Source organism: Prionailurus viverrinus, chromosome F2 (assembly GCF_022837055.1).
Source record: "Prionailurus viverrinus isolate Anna chromosome F2, UM_Priviv_1.0, whole genome shotgun sequence".
NCBI lineage: Eukaryota > Metazoa > Chordata > Mammalia > Carnivora > Felidae > Prionailurus > Prionailurus viverrinus.
Window position 1 is genome coordinate 46,469,526 of NC_062578.1, and position 21,668 is coordinate 46,491,193.

A 21,668-nucleotide genomic window follows, 5' to 3' on the forward strand; every position below is an offset into this window, starting at 1 on the left:
AATGCCTATCACCCATTTTCCCCTCTCTCCTCCCCCTACCTCATCAACCCTCAGTTTGTTCTCTGTATTTAAGAGTCTCTTATGGTTTGATTGATGGCTCATTTTAAGACTGGAAGCAAATTGGTCAAATTTACATTTTAAAATAGCATATTAAAATATATCAGATATAAAATTCTCACTTTTCAAAATTTCTAAGCCTGATTCTTCTCAAAATAATAACTATACAAAGTTCTCTCATTATACCTGGATAATGATGGGGCTATAAAGGCATTCATTATCAGTTTTAAATAGTTACCAAATTAGGGGCACCTGAGTGACTGTTGGGTAAGTGGCCGACGTCAACTCAGGTTATGATCTTGTGGTTTGTGAGTTTGAGCCCTGCGTCCGGCTCTGTGCTGACAGCTTAGAGCTGGGAGCCTGCTTCAGATCCTGTGTCTCCCTCTCTCTCTGCCCCTCCTCTGCTAGCTCTCTCTCTCTCTCTCTCTCTCTCTCTCAAAAACAAATAAACATTAAAAAAAGAAAAGAAAAATATGTTCTAACCATGCTAGTGTACATTAAAAGATATAACTTTTTCTCTGTAAATTTTCAGCTCTTCTGCGCCGTGCCACTACATATAAACATCAAAACAAGCTCCAGGAAGCTATAGAAGATTTGAATAAAGTACTGAATGTTGAACCTGATAATGAGTTGGCCAAAGTAAGTACAGAAAGTGATTCCTCACCTAATTCTATTATTTCTGTATTTATGTTAAAATGATATCAGTCTTGCTGGATGAATGATGTTGAGAATTAGGTCACAGCTTTAAAAACTAGGTATATCCCAAACACCCTAAAGTGTTAATATCTATTTGAAGTGGAAGAAAGCAGGCTTTTAAATTGTCCAAAACTATAAGCCTACTTCTGAAGGATAAATATTTATTTATTGATTTAGATATATAACATTGTATAAGGTGTACATATGTTGATTAGATACATTTATGTATTGCAATATGATCACCACCTTAGCTTTAGCTAAGACCTCTGTCATATCACATAATTATTTCTCTTTTGTGGTAAGAACAATTAAGATCTAATCTCTTAGCAGCTTTGAAGTTTAGGATACAGTATTGCTGACTGTAATCTCTATACTATGCATTAGCTCTCCAGAACTTATTTATCTACTCATTGCAAGTTTGTACCCTTAAACAACATCTCCCCAGTGTCCTTACCCCACCAGCCCCTGGTTAAAACCATTTTACTTTCTGTTTTTATGAATTTGGCTTTTGCAGATTTCACATATAAGTGATATCATACAATGGGGATATTTAATTTTTCTCTTTCCTGCAGTGTTGTAAGCAATGCTTTTCTCTGAGCCAATCTCAATTTATCATGCAGAGTGGTATGGAAGTTTCCTAGGTAGGATTAGGCATGTGCTCCATGGCCATAGAAGAGTGCATGGTAAGCATAGCACCACTGACAGTGTTTGCTGCCTGACTGAGCAGACTGATTCATATATGCACTCTGGGCTCTGTTTTGAGGCCTAAAGAGTAGAGGTAAGTGTTGAGAACAGTGAGGGGTCTGAGATTTTACCCTTCTTGCAAATTAACAAGCTAGCCTAGCAGAAGAAGCAAGACTTCTGGGTTAGACACAAAGTATTGTGTTATTCACACTATAGCAAACTGATGAGCTTCAAGTTCACGTCAGTTGCCCTGGCCCCCAAGTGCCCCAGGGAGGTGCAGAGTGGCCCAGATAGATGCTGCACACTCAGCAAGTTTATATCACAGCCAAGGAATCCCAAATTTAGGAATCCCCCATCTTTTATAGTGGAATACAAGCAAACCTATCCAAAATTCTGTTCCAGAGGGAAACATCTTTATTATACTGGAGAGCAAATATACCTCTCTCTTTTCTGAAGGGAAATACTCTCTGTTTTCCAAAGCTGTTCTCAGTACAAACATCCTCAAAAAGATAGTCCGGAACAAAGGTCATTTATTGCCTCTGCTCACAACAGATTTAGAAATATGAGAAACCCATGGAGAAACTTTCATCAGTAAGTTGTCGCTGTTTCCACATGCACCTTTTGGGTTATCTGTCTCACTCTCTCAGTAGCAGTTAATGTCCCTGGTGGATTTATCAAGTCAGCATTTCCGTGGATTAGGTTCAGGGCCCAGCTGAAAAAAATACGTCTTTTTCCCATAGTATTTCCATTTTATGGTGGTATATTTATTGAAAAGTTTGTATGACAATATTCTTAAAAATTTTTTTCTTGTTTATTTATTTTGAGAGAGAGAAGGAAGGTGCATGTGAGTGGGAAAAGCAGAGAGAGAGAGAGGAAGAAAGAATCCTAAGCAGGCTCCATACTGTCAGCACAGAGCCCAACACGGGGTTCAATCCCACGAACTGTGAGATCACAACCTGAGCTGAAATCAAGAGTCAGACACTCAACCAACTGAGCCACCCAGATGCCCCTCTCTAAAAAAAATTTTTAAACAAGCAGAACCACCTTTAATGTCACTACCCAATATAATTTCATATTTACATATTAACTTTCAAGACTTAACCATTTATATTTTAACTATATGCAAAGATTAACTCAAAATGGATCATATACCTCAGTGTAAAACCTAGAATATAAGAGTTCTGGAAGGAAACATAGGATAAAATTCATAAAAGAAAAAGTTGGTAAATTGGACTTCATTAAAATTTAAAACTTTTGCTCTCTGAAAGACATCATCAGAAGAAAAAACAGGACAAACCACAGACTAAGGAAAAAAAATATTTTCAAATTGTATATCCAACAAAGGACTTGCATCACGAATATACACATGGTCCCCAACGTACAATGTTTTGACTTACAATTTTTTGATTTCCTAATGGTGCCAAAGTGATATGTATTCAGTACAAACTGTACTTTGAATTTTGAATTTTGATTTTTTTCCGAGCTAGCGATACGCTGGGCAGGGGCAGTGAGTGGCAGCTCCCAGTCAGCCATGTGGTCACATAGGGAAAGCGAGACACAACTGTTCTGTGCCCATACAGCCACTGTGTCTCTCACTTTCAGTATTCAGTAAATTACATGAGGTATTCATCACTTTATTATAAAATAGGCTTTGTGCTGGAGGATTTTGCCCAACCATAGGGTAATATCAGTGTTCTGAGCACGTTTAAGGTGGGCTAGGCTAATAAGCTACAATGTTTGGTAAGTTAGGGGTATTAAATGCATTTTCAATTTACGATGGGCTTATTAGGACATAACCCCATTATAAGTTGAGGAAGAACTGTTAAGTTCTTCTCAAAACTCAATAACAAAGAAGCAAACAAGCAAATAATGCAGAATGATCTCTTTAATAAAGAGAAAAACAGGCAGTTATCATTAACTCCTCAAACTGAGAAGACTGAATTTAAACACGATGAGAAAACTGACCCTGGCACTGTCTTTGTGATGAATAAAAACATTTCAACTCCTTATAGTTGTGCTATCCATTTAAGTGAATGATCCTGCAGGAAGTCAATTCTGGGTCTTGTGGATGGACAACCTGGGGACATGTTTAAACCTTTGACCACATCCCAGGAAATTGAATTCCTTACTTTCACAGATCATGGTCCAGTAGAAATGAATAAGGCTTATTAGCATTCTTGTGCCATGATGATGAGCATTCAAAGATGAATGTGTGGTCAGTTTGGTCAGAGCTCCAGAGGTTTCTGTAATCTCTGGAGCCTTCTGCTATGATGCAGTTCTGGATAAGAGACGTGATAAGTGCATGCCAACAAAAGAGAACCTGTGTTCCTTCACAGAAGATGCTCGTGTTTTAATTTATAAACATCTTCCATTTGAAACTCTGGAAGTGGAAACAAAAATGACATTAGAGATATTTCAACACAGCAAGTATAAAATGGATTTCATAGAAGAGCAGTCATCTCAGAACCCTGAGAGAATAGTCAAGCTACACAGATTGGTCACTTCATTGATGTGAGTGAGGGTCCTTTTAGTCCAAGAACAAGTATTTGTTTCCATTAGGAAGTGTCAGCAGTTCACAATCTTCAAACCACCCAGTTGAGTCTTGTATGAAGAATCCAGGGTCTGTCTTTACCTATACACTTAAGAGCACATGTTACAATATGGGATAAGCCATTGGAAAGATCTTGGAAAATGCTAACTGAAGCTCAAACTAAACCTACAGAGGAAAATGTACCAACCTAGCAACTTCCTAAAATATAAATATGTATGGTAAATTAAAATAAATATTTTCCTGTGAAAAAAATAAACTTAAAATCATATACCTACTGTACGATCTAACCATTCCACTCCTATGTATTTACCCAAGAAAAATGCAAGCATATGTCAATACAAAGATTTATGCACAGATGTTCATAATGGCTTTTTATTGCCAAAAATTAACAGCCTAAACATATTTCAATAGGTGAATGGATAAATTGTTATATCCATACCATAGACTACTACTCACAATAAAAAGGAATGAACTGATACAGATATACAACAGTGTGGGTGAATTTCAAAATAATTATGCTGAGTAAAAAACAAAGTACATATAGTATGATTCTATTTATATAAAATCCTAGAAAATAGAAACTAACCTATCATGACAAAAAGAAAAGCTGATACAGGGGAGAGCCAAAAAGGAGATAGTTGAAGGAAGCAGGAAGAAACTTGGGAATGATGGATGTATTTATTATGGTCAAAAGCTATCAACATGTGCATTTGAAGTATACAGTTTGTCAGCTATACCTCTGTAAGCTGTTAAAAATTGGGGGAAGGGAGGGAAGAAAAATATTTTGATATATGTGTATTTTTCATTCTAATTGGCATAGAACATGTAGAACTTTTAACATTACTTCAAAAAAAATGAGTCATGTGAAGAAATGGGCAGAAAACATGAATAGACACTTCTCTAAAGAAGACATCCGGATAGCCAACAGGCACATGAAAAGATGCTCAACGTCGCTCCTTATCAGGGAAATACAAATCAAAACCACACTCAGATATCACCTCACGCCAGTCAGAGTGGCCAAAATGAACAATTCAGGAGACTATAGATGCTGGAGAGAAGGTGGAGAAACGGGAACCCTCTTGCACTGTTGGTGGGAATGCAAATTGGTGCAGCCACTCTGGAAAGCAGTGTGGAGGTTCCTCAGAAAATTAAAAATAGACCTACCCTATGACCCAGCGATAGCACTGCTAGGAATTTACCCAAGGGATACAGGAGTACTGATGCATAGGGGCACTTGTACCCCAATGTTTATAGCAGCACTCTCAACAATAGCCAAATTACGGAAAGAGCCTAAATGTCCATCAACTGATGAATGGATAAAGAAATTGTAGTTTATATACACAATGGAGTACTACGTGGCAATGAGAAAGAACGAAATATGGCCCTTTTTAGCAACGTGGATGGAACTGGAGAGTGTGATGCTAAATGAAATAATCCATACAGAGAAAGACAGATACCATATGTTTTCACTCTTATGTGAATCCTGAGAAACTTAACAGAAACCCATGGAGGAGGGGAAGAAAAAAAAAAACAAGAGGTTAGAGTGGGAGAGAGCCAAAGCATAAGAGACTCTTAAAAACTGAGAACAAACTGAGGGTTGATGGGGGGTGGGAGGGAGGGAAGGGTGGGTGATGGGTATTGAGGAGGGCACCTTTTGGGATGAGCACTGGGTGTTGTATGGAAACCAATTTGACAATAAATTTCATATATTGAAAAAAAATGAGTCATGATTTTGTTTGTATAAAACTGTGTCTCACTGTGTATACATACATGTAAAAATATATCTAGAAATGTCAGAATGTCAGTGTTATCAGAGTGGTAGGATTTTAGGTGGTTTCTTTCTTTTTCATGCTCATTATGCTTTAAGTTTTTAACCATGGACATGTATGATTATAATCAGACAAACCAATGAAGTTGTTTGAAAAAGGAAAGAAAGGTCACCATAAAAAGTGTTATCTTTGATATCTTTATTCACTTTTTTTTTATTTTTTATTTTTGAGACAGAGAGATACAGAGCATGAACAGGGGAGGGGCAGAGAGAGAGAGGGAGACACAGAATGTGAAGCAGGCTCCAGGCTCCGAGCCATCAGCCCAGAGCCCAACGCGGGGCTCGAACTTACGGACCTTGATTGAGATCGTGACCTGAGCTGAAGTCGGACGCTTAACCGACTGAGCCACCCAGGCGCCCCATCTTTATTCACTTTTTAATATCTTCATATTCCTACCTGACAGGATGGTTATGTTTTTAATTAGAGGAAGAAATTTTCTTTAACATGGTGGTTATGTTGCAGAAGACCTTGTTGGAGGTTGAAAGAGATCTGAAAAATTCTCAACCTGCACCTAAGACTGAAACCAAAGGGAAGAGAATGGTAATCCAGGAAGTAGAAAACTCAGAGGATGAAGGTGGAAAGGACAGCAGAAGAAAACATGAAGACAACAGCGGAGATAAGAGTAAAACATCTTTTCTCTTTTGGTTATGCAAAAACCTCCCTTTTTATATGATGAGCTGGCTCAAATTTTCTCTTTCTATCAAAATTCTTAGTCTACCAAACTCTAGCTTTACCTTATAAATTCACAAGCAAGTTTTTTCTTTATGTTTTTCCTAATATAATCTTCCAAACCCATTTTTCTTCTTAACCTGGTACACTTCTCTGGTGTTCAATTCCTGATTATCATGGTATACTGATAATACCAGTAATATTATCATATTATCCATGTACCAGCCATTTGCAAGTTAACCTTAACCTTTACCTTTCTCCTAGATGATTGTTCCGTATATATCTACTTGGTTGTAAACAAAATATGTTGCCTTCACAGGAGTATAGGACAAAGATGAATGCATTGTTGGGAAATTGCTACACGTGCCTCTCAAAATTTTTTTATATATGCAAAAGAAATAGGCATAATTTCACCTCTGATATAACTTTTTTAAAAGAATCTAGACTAGGTAAACTTTTATCTTCATAATACAAAATAATGATAGTTACATCAGCTTTAAGGGGGAAGATCCACCTACTCCCTTGTGGGGGGGTGGGGGGGGTGGGCGGCTCTACCCCCTTCTGAGAGTAGCCTCCCACCCCCCACCCCAGCATTCAAAGGGAAAGCAACAGTTTTGAAAATCATTCATGGACAGAACTCAACTTGGCAAGTAACTGACAGAATATTTTAATTTTGAAAGAGAAATATAAAATGTTCATTCAACTTAAAAAATTAAAGAGGTAAACATTGTTATTTTTTCAGTGACAGAAATATAACGTAAGATATATAGCTCAAGACAATATATGATCAGTGAAGACAGGGTAAAGACAAAGGGACCGAAAAAAAAGGAGGAAGAGAAAAAAGGAAACAGACTAAGAGCACCAGGGAGATAGGAAAAGAAGAGAGGGCATCAAAGGATTAAAAAAAAAGAAAAAAAGGAGACATTAAATAGTTTTTCAAGGATTGAGACTCACCTTTCAGCCACTTTAAATAAATTCTGGCAGCAAATATTGTTCTACAGGTTTATATTCATCTAAAGGTGTCAAGCCAAGCGTCTTAAAATTAAAGGAGATCATTTAAAATCTTACATGGGGGGCCCCTGGGTGGCTCGGTCAATTAAGTGCCCAACTCTTGATTTCGGCTCAGGTCATGATCTCATGGTTCATGGTTTCGAGCCCTGTGTGGGGCTCTGGGCTTGCGGTGCAGCACCTGCTTGGGAGTCTCTCTCTCCTTTTCTTTCTGCCCCTCCCCATCTCATGCTCATTCACACTCTCTCTCAAAAATGAATAAATATTTAAAAACTCTTTTAAAAAATTTACATATAGTGAAAATGGAGTTGTTTGGTATGCAGTTCCAACATGTATATAATTTCATGTGACAGCCACCACCATCAGGATACAGAACGATTCCATCACACCAAAGACTCCTTGCTCTCCTTTTAGCCAAATTCTCCCCTCACCTCAAACCTTGGTAACCTATGATCTGTCATAATTTCTTCAAAAGTTTTTTTGGGGGGACAATACTATTTCTCCTTTCCCACAGGGACTGTTATGCCACAATTGTTAGACCACTTAGTATTGTCCCACAAGTCCTTGAGGCTTTTTTCTTTTTTTTTTTTTCTTACGATTGAAAAGTTTCTATTGATCTATATTCAAGTTCACTGATTTTTTTCTTCTTTGATCCCAAATCTACTGTTGCTCCCATTCAGTGAATTTTAAATTTTGGTTATTGTGGTTTTCCACTCTAAAATTTCCATTTCTTAAAAATCTTACATTTCTCTGCAAAGTTTTTAAGTCTTTCTGTCCATTTTGGGAGAGTTTGGCTTTATTTCTTGGACATGGTTATAATAGTCACTAAAAGTCTTTGAGTATTAACATCTGTGTTATCTGGGGTTTGGCATTACTTAATTGTCTTTTCCCCTTGCCAAATGTTAATATTTTCTCTCTTCCTCATTTGTTAAGTAATTGTGTACTGTATACTAGCAATTTTAAATATTATGTGGTTTTCAGTCTTGTTTAAATCTTATGGAGAATTTTTTTAAAGCAGTTAATCTGATTAGGTTAGGGTAACAGTTTTCCTACCCAACTTCTGTGGAATATGGGTTTTTTTTTAAGTTTATGTATTTATTTTGAGAGAGACAGAGACAGCACAGTGGGGGAAGGGCTGGGGGGGTGGGGTGGGGAGAGAGAATCCCAAGCAGGCTCTGTGTTGCCAATGCAGAGCCCGATGTGGGGCTTGAACTCACAAAACTGTGAGATCGTGACCTGAGTCAAAACCAAGAGTCAGACACTTAACCAACCGAGCCACCCAGGCATTCCTGTGGAATATGGTTCTAATGTCAGTTTAGTTTCAAGACCTTTGCAATGCTATTTGGATCTGTCCCACCTGTACACAACTCTGTGACTAGCTGGGGTCTGGGCAGTGGTCTTCCCCTGTGATTCCGGTCTCAAAATTTTCAGAATGACGTTTAGGGTCACATGCATATAGATCACCTGGAGGGTGCGTCCAGTCCATATACAATTCTTTGCAATTGTTTTCTTGAGTTCCTTTCTCTCTGTGATTCTTCTCTACTCTTTCTGGTTTCCAATGGTTTTCCTTCCCGTTCCTCTAGCCAGAAAGCCAGACTTTTAATTTCCCCATTCTACCGCACACTTCCCATGACTGTGTGCCTCCAGGACTAAGCAGCAACAGGACAGAGAAGAAAAGCAATGGGGAAGAATGCTTGGGACACAGCTTCTCTGACCAGAGATAAGAGTTTAGGTACCTACTTGGCTGCTGCTGCCTCTGCAGCTGCTGCCTCTGCAGCTGCTGCAGGATTGGCTGGGGGCTGGGATTGGATAGAAAGGAAAAAAGAAAAAACCAGGTTTTCCCCAACTCTCTCTCATAGGTGCCAGCTAACTTGTTGCTTTAGATAAACTAAATAGAGGGCTTCTCCTGAAGCTCTTTCTCCCCACACCCAGTGCAGCAGTTCTGGGTTTTAGATGGCCTTTGACCCAGGTTAGGAGATATCAGAGGAAAGAAAAAACAGAAACTCACTGCTGGTTTGGTGGTATTTCAGGTTCTAGTTCCTTTTCCCAACTGGGCTGCTACCATTTACTTTTCGGTGTCCTCGTGTGCCTGCTGCATCAATTCTGTTTCAGATTTTTAGTTATATTCAGTGGGAGAGATGGGTGGAGTGTGTTTACTCCATGTTGACAGGAGCTGCCTTTCTCATTGCTAGTTTTTTTTTTTTTTTGAAAGATTAACACATTTGAAGAACTATGAAAGTGTTTTATATAGATTATTTTATTTAATTCTCAAGAAAGCTATAATGCAGACTTTCATAGATTAGGCAATGGAAGCCTAGACAGTTGTAGTTATTTGCCGCATATGCACTGGCTGTAAGTCACGTGGCTAGGATATGGCCCTAAATCTGTGTGACTCCAAAGTCTATCTCATAAAAGTGGTTACTGGATGCCAACTAAGAAAGTATACGTTCTATACTCTATGAAGTCCAGACTGAACATCACCAGGCTACACTGTCAAAGAAACAGATGTAATTTGGTGTTTATCTCCCTTGTGCTCACTGACTCTTATCAGAGGCTGAACCTATGTTGAGGAACAAGTGAGTTAAAAACCAATGTGATCATTTTTTTTTTAATTTTTTTTTTCAACGTTTATTTATTTTTGGGACAGAGAGAGACAGAGCATGAACGGGGGGAGGGGCAGAGAGAGAGGGAGACACAGAATCGGAAACAGGCTCCAGGCTCTGAGCCATCAGCCCAGAGCCTGACGCGGGGCTTGAACTCATGGACCGCGAGATTGTGACCTGGCTGAAGTCGGACGCTTAACCGACTGCGCCACCCAGGCACCCCAATGTGATCATTTTTGATTAAAGGAGCATAAGAACTGAGTAGACATTTTTCCAAAGAAGATACTCACATGGCCAGTGGATACAGAAAAGGGTGCTCAACATCAGTCATCAGGAAAATGCAAATCAAAGCCATAATGAGATGTCACCCCAAATGTGTTTGAATTGCTGTCATCAGAGAGATAAGAAATAACAAATGTGGGCAAGGATGTGGAGAAAAGGGATCACTTGCTGACTGCTGGTGGGAATATAAACTAATGGAGCCACTATGAAAAACAGTATGGAGGTTCCTCAAAAGATTAAAACTACCATATGGTCCAGTTATCCTATTTCTGGGTATATGTTCAAAAGAAATGAAATCACTATCTTAAAGAGGTATCTGTACCCTTTTGTTCTTTTCAGCATTATTCCCAATAGCCAAGACATGGAAACAACCTAAGTGTCCTTCAGCAGATAAGTGGATAAAGTAAATGTAAGACACACACTCACACACACTAGAATATTTTTAGGCCACAAAAAAAAAGAAAAAAAAAAAAAAAGAAGGAATTCCTGCCATGTGCAAAAACATAGGTGGACCTTTAGGAGATTATGCCAAGTGAAATAAGTCAGAGAAAGGCAAATACCGTATGGTCTCACTTCTGTGTGGAATGTAAAAAAAAGCCAAATTTGGAGAAATAGAGAGTAGAACAGTGGTTGCCAGGAGTGGGGGCATGGGGGATAAGTTGGTTAGAGTGAAAACTTCCAGTTGTAAGATGAATAAGTTTTGGGGAGCTAATTTACAGCATGGTGACTATAGTTAAAAATGTGGTATTATATACTTGAAAGTTGCTAAGAAAGTATATTTTAAATGTTCTCACTACAAAAAAAAGTTATGTAAAGTGATGGATGTTTTAAGTAACCTTACTATGGTAATCATTTTGCAATATACGTATATACATATTTATATGTGTATATATGTGTGCATGTATATGTATATATATAAAATCATCACGTTGTACACTTTAAACTTACACAAGGAATGTTATATGTCAATTATATGTCAATAAAGCTGGGGGAGGGAGAGATACTAAACAGCCCTCCTCACAAATAAACATAAACAGGGAAGGGCTAATCATTAAACAATGAGTAATATTCTATGATTAGTAATCTGAGTTAGGATTGTTATGTAATATCATTTAATAGGTTCATAAGATGTTTCTCTCTGAGTTAGGTGGTTATCCCTAACATTAGAACTACAGAGAAGCAATATTCTCATTCAGATTTCCAAGCAGCTAGAGCTTTTAAGGGAACCATATCTGATCTTGTCATTCGTGCCCCTCAATAATTATTTTGTAGATAAGCGAATACTTAAAAATATGTGAGATTCCGAAAACAAAAATGTCTTGAGAGGAATGTAAATGTTAAGACCAGTTAGTTCCCTTTTATCAGGAAAGCAAATCCATAGGTGGAATAAATGGCTAGAAGCACAGAGGTAGTCCTTTTAAGATGAAATAAAATCAATGGGGCTATCTTATGCTCACCTTACCGAGTTCCATTGTTAGAGGTCCTGGAGCCTTGGACAAGACAGGAGAAATCGAAGTCACTTCTAGGAAATAATGTGAAAGCCCAGAGGGGTGTTATTAGGATGGAATCCTTGCATGTGTTTCCCCATATCACCACATTCCGAGAAAGAATTCCTAGTCATTATGGGGTATGATGCAGGGAGCCCTGAAGGCCATGAAAAAATGCAGCATTTAGTGTTGTTTAACCTCGGCTGATAATGTTGCTCCCTTGCGAGCACCACTTGCGTTGGCCAGGCCCAGTTCATCCCGACTGAGGTATAACATAACCAGTGGATTTAACTTAATAGCTGACAGTTATTGAGCACCTACTCTGTATCAGGTACTGAGACAAGACAAATGATAGGTTTCCTTCACCTGCCCTTCCAAGGACCAGTATGAAGAAATATCTATATGTCAGGCTGATTAGGTCTGGGGATTTGAGTTTCTGGGCTTTCTTGGGAACTCCCCATCTATTTGTGTTTTCTCTCCCTACTGGAGAGCATTTAGATGTGACCATCATCATACAACTAGCTGTCAGAGGCTTTAGTATTTATTTTGTCTTTTTACAGAGTCTGTGAAGCAATCAGAGGAAATTAAGCATCTAGCCCCTCTTTAGTGCTGTTGCTTATTCCCCACTTAAAAATGAAATATAAGAAAATTAGATAGTAACTCACAGAAGAATAAAATACAGTTATTTCTCTTGTCCTGGAGTCAGTGGGATCAGGAAGGTGGAAGGGTAGAGATTTCAAAGAGTTAATAGACAAAATCATGAAAAGAAAGGTAAATGATGTTGACTGTAAAAGTGAAAAACCTGTATAAGTCAGATGTTATAAAAAAATTAAAATACAAATGACAAACTAAGAAAAATGACAAGCAGTTGATAACCTTATAATATGAAGAGCTTTTAAAAAACAATAATCAAATGTTAAAATAGCCCAGTACTGAAATGAACAAAGTGTATGAACAGATAAATCACCAATGGATAAATTAAGTGATCAACAAATTTTGTATTGCTAATAAAAAAGGGAAAAGATTCCTTTTCTCTCCCATCAAATTGGCCAACATGGGGGTTTAAAAAAAAAAAAAAAGTATCCTCTGACTCATCAAGGGTAAAGTGAAATAAGCATTCCTTTTTTTAAATTGAGATAGGATACATATATCATGAAATTCATCCTTTTCAAGTTCAGTGGATTTTAATATATTCACAAGGTTGTGCAACCATCAACACAGTCTAATTCTGGAACATTTTTTTATCATCACAAAAAGAAATGTCATACCCATTAACAGTCACTTCCATCACCCCTCCCCTGACAACCACTATTTTCTGTCTCTGTGGATTTGCCTGTGCTGAATATCTCATATAAATGGAATCATACAATATGTGGTGTTTTATGTCTGGCTCCTTTTACTTAGCATAATAGTTTCAAGGTCCATCCATGTTGCAGCATGTGTCAGTACTTTATTCCTTTTTATGGACAAATATTCTATTGCATGGATAATACTACACTTTATCTGTTGATGTACATTTGGGCTGTTTCCACTTTTTTGTCTATTATGAATAATGTGGCTATGCAAGTTTTGTGTTTATGCATGTGTTTTTAATTTTAATAACTAGGAGTAGAATGCTGGGTTACACGGCAACTCAGTGTTTAGCTTCTCTAGGAACTGCCAGACTATTTTCCAATGTGGCTATACCATTTTATAGTCCCACCAATATATGAGGATTTTAATTCCTCCACATCCTTGAAACACTTGTTACAGTTTACTTTTTTGATTATAACCATCATAATGGGTGTGAAGTGGTAACTCCTTATGGTTTTGATTTGCATTTTTCTAATGACTTACTATGTTAACCAATCTTACGTGTTTATTATTATTTGTTTAGCTTCTTTGGAGGAATGTTTATCAAGTTCTTTGCCCATTTAAAAATTAGATTGTCTCTTTATAGTTGCATTATAAGTGCACTTTATATAGTCTGGATACTAGACCCTTGCACACAGTTTCTCCCATTCTGTGGGTTGTCTTTTTACTATCTTAATAATACCCTTTTATGCACAAAAGTTGTTAATTTTGATGAAGTTCAATTTATTTTCTCTTTTGTTGCCTGTGCCTTTGATGTCATATATAAAAATCCTTTGCCAAATCCAAGGTCATATAGATTTAGCTTTATGTTCTCTTCTAAGAATTTTATGGTTTTAGCTCTTATATTTAGATTACTAACTTATTTTGATTGATTGATGTAGGAAGGGGTCCAACTTAGCTTTTTTTTTCCCCCTCAGCATGTGGAAATGCATTGTCTGAACACCATTTGTCAGATTATTCTTTCCCCATTGAATGGACTTGGACACTCTTGTCAAAAATCAACTGGCCATAGATAAATATGGGTTTGCAGACTCTCAGTTCTATTCTGTTGGTCTAGATGTCTATCCTTATGTCAGTACCACACTGTTTTGATTACTGGAACTTTTAGTAAGTTTTGAAATCCGAAGTGTGAGTCCTTTGATTTTGTTCTTTTTCAAGATTGTTTTGATTATCCTGGACTCCTGTAAATTCCATATGAATTTGAGGATCAGCTTTTCCATTTCTGCAAAAAAGCCTGTAAGAATTTGTTAGGAATTATGCCAGATCTGTAGATAACTTTGCGTACCTTAAAATTAAGTCATCCTATCGGTAATGAAGAGATGCCTTTCCATTTGTTGGTTTTCTTCCAGCAATGATTTGTAGTTTTCAGCGTACAGGTCTTTCACCTCCTTGGTTAAATGTATTCCTAAATTTTATTTGTATGACGCTATTGTAAACGGGACTGTTGTTGTAATTGTCAGATTGTTCATTGCTAGTATATCTTATACCCTGAAATTGCTGAATTTGCTTTTTAGTATGTGTGTGTGTGTGCGTGTGTGTTATACACACACAAATATATATAAACACACACATACAAACACATATGCATAATATAAAATATATATAATAATATATAACAATTATGTCATCTGTTAATAAATGGTTTTACTTTTTCCCTTCCAATATGGATGCTTATTTTATTTTATTTTATTTTTTAATTTATTTTATTTTTTTCTTGCCTAATTGATCAGGCTACAATTTCCAGTATAATGTTGAGTAGCTGCAGTGAAAATAGTATCCTTGTCTTGTTCCTGATCTTCAGGGGAAAACTTTTAGGACTCTACCATTGAATATGATGTTGACTGAGTTTTTCATAATTATACTTTATCAGATTGAGAAATTTCATTTCTGTTCCTAGTTTTCTGAGTGGTTTTCTTTTTTTTTTTTTTTTTGAGTCATGAGAAGGTGTTGGATTTTGTAAAATGCTTTTTGTTTTTATTTATTTTTATTTTTTTAAGTAGGCTTCACACCCAGCGTGTGGAGCCCAACACAGGGCTTGAACTCATGACCCTGAGATCAAGACCTTAGCTAAGAACAAGAGTCAGATGCTTAACCAACTGAGCTACCCAAGCGCCCCAGGTGTCCCTGTAAAACACTTTCTCAATGTTAGTTGTGGTCATGTGGTTTTTCCCCTTATTCTATTCATGTGTGGTGTGTATATTGATTTTGTACTGTTGAACTACTTCCTGAGAGAAATCCCACTTGGTCATGGTGTATAATCCTTGTATAGGCTGTTGGATTCGGTTTGCTATTTTTGTTGAGGAGTTTTGCATCTACCAACTACCCAAACTTTTGAAGGCTACTGAAGTAAGTCCTTGTGGCTTTAGATCTAATGGTTCTCTATAGGCCTTATATAGTTGACACTGCTGGCCATCCATTCCTTTGATATTTGTTACTGTTGAGTCCTTTCTCCCTGAAATACTCTTTCTTGGTTTCTGAGGCAGTACTCCCTCCTGGGTTTTCTCTCATTTCTATATACTTCTCCATCCCATTGGAGGTTTTTCTTCTGATCATCCTTTAAGTATTAGTATTTTTTAAGAATCCTTCAGAAGATCTGAGTGACCTCATCCATACCCAAACTTCAATGATCCTGTTTATATCAGCAACTCCCAAGCTAATTAGGACTTATCTGAAGAGTCAAGATAAGGCCACTCCTCTGAGCTACTTTTGGAGCCACCTCCTGAACAACTCCTCTGGAATGTCCCACAGTTCAGTACCGCCAGAACTCACAGGTCTTTCATGTTTGGGCCTCTGCTTACCTTTGTAGAGACTAACAAAGCTGTTCAAAGACATTTCAATCTTAAGGGAAGAGGTATGACTTTCAGTTCATTTCCCTGGAATCCCATAATCCAGTTATGCTGATTTCTAGCTCTTTTGCTCCAGGACATTCTTTAGCTTTTTCCTTGTGTCTTTGTTGCCCCATTTGTAAAGTGGGGATGATAATACTTGGTTTGAGGATTAATGATTATGTAAAGATATTGACCCGTATTAAGTTCCAAATAAACTGCAGCTATTTAGTAATAGACAGACTTGAGGGGATAATGTACAAGGTAATAGAAAATAGTACTAAATTGTCTTGTTTCTGCTGACACTGATCTATGCTTTTATCTGGTTTTATGCTGGGAGGGGACTTGAGCAGCAGATACCAGATGACGAACACTGGAGCCTTGCTCTAATAATCTTACTGGGTCCAATCTCAGGATTTATTGCTATAACAAGATCTTTTTATTGTGTTCATAATGAAGCCAGTTTTGGTTATTACACTTGTATGTGTGTTTTTATACTCAGCGCTTGCCTTAAGGTGAGCATCCACTGATTTTCATTTAAATATTTGTGGTTTTCTTTTTCCTTTCGTTGTTTTTAACGTTTATTTTTGAGAGAGAGAGAGACTTTGAGCGGGCGCACACACAAGCTCAAGCAGGGGAGGGGGAGAGAAAGAGGATCCAAAGTGGGCTCTGAAATCTTTCAATTAAGATCAAAGGAATTTACGTTTGCATAAGCATTGTAATGGGAAATTTATTGTTTTGAAGGCTCCCTTTAAAAACTTGGTACCTATTTTAGATCACTTCTTTGCTAAATTCATTTTTAAATGATTTAATCACTTGGATTTTATTTCACTTTCGCATTATCTTTTTCTCCTAGTCCTTTAACGTAAGAAAATGGTACTCTGACGTTGGGTGCAATTAATTATTGTATTCAATGTTTAGTAACTTCATTCGTAAATTGTAAATGGGAGAAGGGTACACATATTTTGTAAGTTGTAGCTCGCCACGTATGCTTTGACATAGGGAATGACTTTGGACAGCGGTTCCGCCTCGAACCCGTCGGCGTTTAACGAGTTAACTACGGGGCGGCTTCCACGCACTGCCGGGAGGACCGGGCCAGGCGGTCAGCCCCGGAGCCGACCTGCCCCTGGAAGTGCCGGGAACCGCGCCTCCACGCCCGCGGGGGCGGTGCCCGCCGGGCCTTTCCCGCGACCCGCCCCCTCGGGCGCTGCGCCGTGCGTCTGCGCAGACACCCCCGCGGCAGCCGCGGTAGGTAGTTTCTCCTGATGATGCAAACACTCACTTCCCGCATCAACTTCCCACAGAGGGCGCGGAGCCGGCGGGAGCTAGGAGCGCCGCGGAGCCGTGCGCCATGGGCAACATCCAGAAGAAGCTGACCGGCAAGAGCGAGGGTGGCAAGCGGTCGGAGAGGGGCGCGCCGCGGCGGGGTCGGTCGCCAGGGGCCGGCGCGGACAAGCGGGGCCGACCGCGTGCTTCGGCGGCGGCGGCGGAGGGCGGCGCCAGCCGGCACCCTGGCGGCGGGCGGGGCGCGGGAGACCCCACCGCCGCGCCCCCGTCCCCCGCCGCCCCTCTCGGCCCCGCTAGCCTGAAGAGCCAGGGCAACGAGCTGTTCAGAAGCGGGCAGTTCCCCGAGGCGACCCTCAAGTACTCGGCGGCGATCGCGCAGCTGGAGCCTGCAGGTAGGCGAGCAGCGCCCGCGCCTCCCCTAGGGCTGCGGCTCACGGGACCTGCCGGGCCGCCGCCCGGTGACAGGCGCTCGCGTGCGTGCGTTCCTTCATGCGGAACAGACCCAGGGCGGGGTGGCACCGACCTGGGCGGGCAGCACCGTGGAATGCGTAGTGTGTGCGCGGGCAGGCCACTGCGGGCACGGGCCGCTCCCGGGGCGCCGCATTATGGGCGGCCTGCAGGACTGCAGTGTCCCTGGAGACCTCAGTCGTCTTGTGATGGTGAACTGTGACTGCGCTAATGGATTTTAACCGTGTTTAATTAAATGTGATTTTAGGAAGTGGAAGCGCAGATGATCTAAGTATCTTATATTCAAATAGAGCAGCGTGTTACCTAAAAGAAGGAAACTGCAGCGGCTGCATTCAAGATTGTACCAGGTAAACTGCCCATTTTCAGGTTTCTCAAGAGAGTTTTACCATTCCAGTGTGATGAATGCAGTATTTAATTGCTTACTAAATTTTTGCATGAGTCTGATTTCTTAAGACACTTTTTAAAGACATGTTAATTGAATTATACATGGAAGTCATAAATTCTTCTCTTTCATAAACTTCTTCTAACTGAAGACAGTTAACAGAAGACTGCAAACTTTTTTCATTTCTACAGCCACCACCTTAATTCACGCTCTTTTCATATCCTAGACTACTGGACGAGCCTTCCATCTAACCTCTCTGCTGCCTCCAATCCACTGTAGTGTCAGAACAACTTTTCTTGAAGCATTATTTTGTGTTTCAAATAGGCATTCAGTGGCTCAGTATGGTGTTCCAGATAATTATAGGGTCCTTTTTTACCACGTTGCCCCCTGAACAAGCTTTCTGCTCTCATTTGGTCCACTGTCTGTAATGCCCTCAGCACATCTTTGCTTCTGAAATCCCTGCTCAACTAACCCCTCCCTCTTCTTTGCCTTCCTGGTCACTTGCATGGCTATAACCCTTGCACTGTCACTCTCACACCTGTGGGTACTTGTGTCATCCACTACATTGGATATTGAGCTCTGTGAGGACCAGAACCATATTTTACATACAGCTTTGCATCCTTCAAGCACTGTGGTCACCCATGTTACTCAACAAGTTACATACTGAAATTGGTGAATATATTTACATGAATAAAAAGTACTGTTTTCTTCCACTATCAAGGAATAAACCTGCTTCAGGAGCCCTTTGGAAAGAAGCTACTATTAAGTATCTAGCAAATAAATCGTATGTCCTGGATTGATGTTCACAGTCCTGGTTTACTCTTGTGTGGTAAAATTATTACTGTCACCCTTTTTCACTCTCAAAAGTCCTAGTTTGAACAATAATTTATGTGGATAACCTTCCAAGAAGATGAACCGTTTAGGGGCGCCTGGGTGGCGCAGTTAGGCGGCCGACTTCAGCTCAGGTCACGATCTCGCTGTCCGTGAGTTTGAGCCCCTCGTCGGGCTCTGTGCTGACAGCTCAGAGCCCGGAGCCTGTTTCAGATTCTGTGTCTCCCTCTCTCTCTCTGACCCTCCCCCATTCATGCTCTGTCTCTCTCTGTCTCAAAGATAAATAAGTGTTAAAAAAAAAAAAAAAAAGATGAACAGTTAATTGTTTTTCATTGATAGTATCAGTATATTGATATGGGTAAAAACTTACAATATCTGTGCCTGAATTTTTTTAAAAAAGTGTTGAGGGGCTTGGATTTCTTTTTCCCAATTTTATGTATTTAAAAGTAAATACTGTATATGTTCACTCGGGCCTGACTGTAGACCCCATCCACTGTTGTGCTAGCTCACACTAATTAATTGTTGTATTTTTAGAATTTTGTGAGCTGGTTGAAGTCAAATTGGTAGCTTGAAATCTACCAATTTGTTTGGAATACTAATACTGTGAAAATTGGCAAATCCCACATATCTGGGGTTTTCTCCCTAGGAGGAGAGCTGGTTGTTAAACATTCACCACTGCCCATAACCAACAAGACCATGTGAATTTGTGGAATATCAAGCACATTGTGATTTGCAGCTATGAACCTTGTAGCTCAAGTGTCTGTTGCTAATACCTTTCAGACTGGTCTTAGGTCTTCCTGCAGTAAGCAAGTTCAGGACTTTAATTAAAACTTGAGACCCCTAGGGGTGCCTGGGTGACTCAGTTAAGTGTCTGACTTTCGGCTCAGGTCATGATCTCATGGTTCGAACATCAAGTCCTGAGTTGGGCTCTGCACTGACAGCATGGAGCCTGCTTGGGCTTCTGTCCCCCTCCTCCCCAACTGACGCTGTGTGTGTGTCTTTGTCTCTCAAAAACTAAACTGTAAAAAAACAAAAACTTGAGACCCCTATAGTTAGGGCCACTGCAAAACAAATGGACTCACTTTATCCTTAAGTGAGATGGTTTAAGGTGGCAGACATAAAATTTGTTGTGTTTCAGTGTCGATCTGGGAGGAAGTCAACGATGGGATTCCAGCCATGGTGTCTAGGGAGGCTAGAATGGAGGTTTGTCTTGAAGAAGAGCAGGAGATGGCCTTCTGGGGAGGGAAGTGGCAGTGGTTTATTTAAGATGTCCTTAGATAAGAGCTGTGTTGTAGGCCAAGGAATCCTGCTCTGCTGGTCAGTGCTGACCTCCGTAGAGGCCGACCTACTTCGGTGTTTTCTTGATACCTGGTTTATGAGTCCCAACATAAGGGGTATGAGATAATTTTACGCCAGAGCAGTGAGTCTCAAACTCGTTTTAATGCCAGAGAAACCATGATTGGCTTTTGCGAACATGTTGAAATCAATGTATTTAAATCTGTGTGAACTAGGAATCATTTAGTAGCAGAAATAGGACTGTATTTTCTTTTCATCTCAAGAAGATTGCATACATTTCATTGGAAGCCTATTTAGTTTTTCACTTAATCGTCTGCTCTTGGGAGAGTTGTTTTTTCTGCCATGAGCCCTTATTACAAGGCAAGTGGTAGCTGTAGTCAAACATTGAAAAAGAAAAACTCACGGGAGCAAACTTTAAAATAAGGAGCAGAGGGGATCCTGTGAATTAGCTTTCGTAGATTGACCTATGATCTATACCTTTGTATGCATTTTGGGAAGAAAATGTTTGATTTTATGTGTCTGAATTCCTGGGGCCTGTTCTGAAGCACTTGCTCTAAGGTTTGTCCCGGGGTGTGCTGGGAGAATCACTACTGGGAGTATAAGGGGTATTGGGAGAGCTCGGGGAGCTCTGGGCCCTGCCCGTCTCCTGGCCACAGTATCTCCATGTTTCTTTTAGACTTCCAGGTGAGCCATGAAACAGGGTTATGATGCCTAAGCTGAAGTTTAAAACCATTATCCTAGAAATTACCTTTGTCGTCTGTTCTCAGGATTCTTTATCACCTAAAAAAAAGTCTTCACTTTTCCCATCTGCCAGAGAACTTTTTTGGGTTCTCTAAACTATACCAAAATATCTTTCAGTGACTTTCCATCAAGGGTATTTTGACAGGCTCAATAAAAATGAATGTTGCCTGATAATTCTTCGCTTTTGCTCCTCTGCTGCTCTCTGCCAGGCTTCAAATTAGAAGACTCTGTAGGGCCTTAAAAGTGTTAATTTGAATAGTTAAATTTTTGTAAGCTCTGGTTTAAAAATTCTCTGTGTTTTTATGAATGAATGCCTTTTTTTTTTTCTTAGCAGAATTTCCATTTATAAGCTCGTATTCATTTTCAGGCTTGTGGTTAAAGAGAAAAAACCTTGCATTTACTAGGTTGGGAGTGCTAAAAGTTAAATGCATCATCTCACGCAGTGTTACATTCCACGCCTACCTCAAATCCATCTTGAGTGGCTAAATAGCACCTTGGGCATTGGAAGTCTGTGGTGAAATGGGGTAGTTGTGGGGAAATGAGGTAGTTGTGTAAGTATTACACGTATTTACAATCCCTCTTCATGCCATTAATATCCCCGAAGCGTGAAACTAAGCTA

General features: G+C 39.6%; 1 protein-coding gene and 1 pseudogene across 4 annotated transcripts in view; both read left to right on the forward strand.

Moving 5' to 3' along the window:
* SPAG1 (sperm associated antigen 1) overlaps positions 1–21,668 on the forward strand; it is a 71,899-nt gene that overhangs the window by 27,128 nt on the left and 23,103 nt on the right. For all 4 annotated transcript variants that reach the window (XM_047842245.1, XM_047842249.1, XM_047842247.1 and 1 more), the window contains 4 exons: positions 590–696; positions 6,280–6,439; positions 17,349–17,723; positions 18,047–18,146. In XM_047842245.1, coding sequence (XP_047698201.1) covers positions 590–696; positions 6,280–6,439; positions 17,349–17,723; positions 18,047–18,146 — 742 coding nt within the window. The remainder of the gene's footprint in view (positions 1–589; positions 697–6,279; positions 6,440–17,348; positions 17,724–18,046; positions 18,147–21,668) is intronic.
* LOC125156321 (39S ribosomal protein L39, mitochondrial-like) lies at positions 3,178–4,288 on the forward strand (annotated as a pseudogene).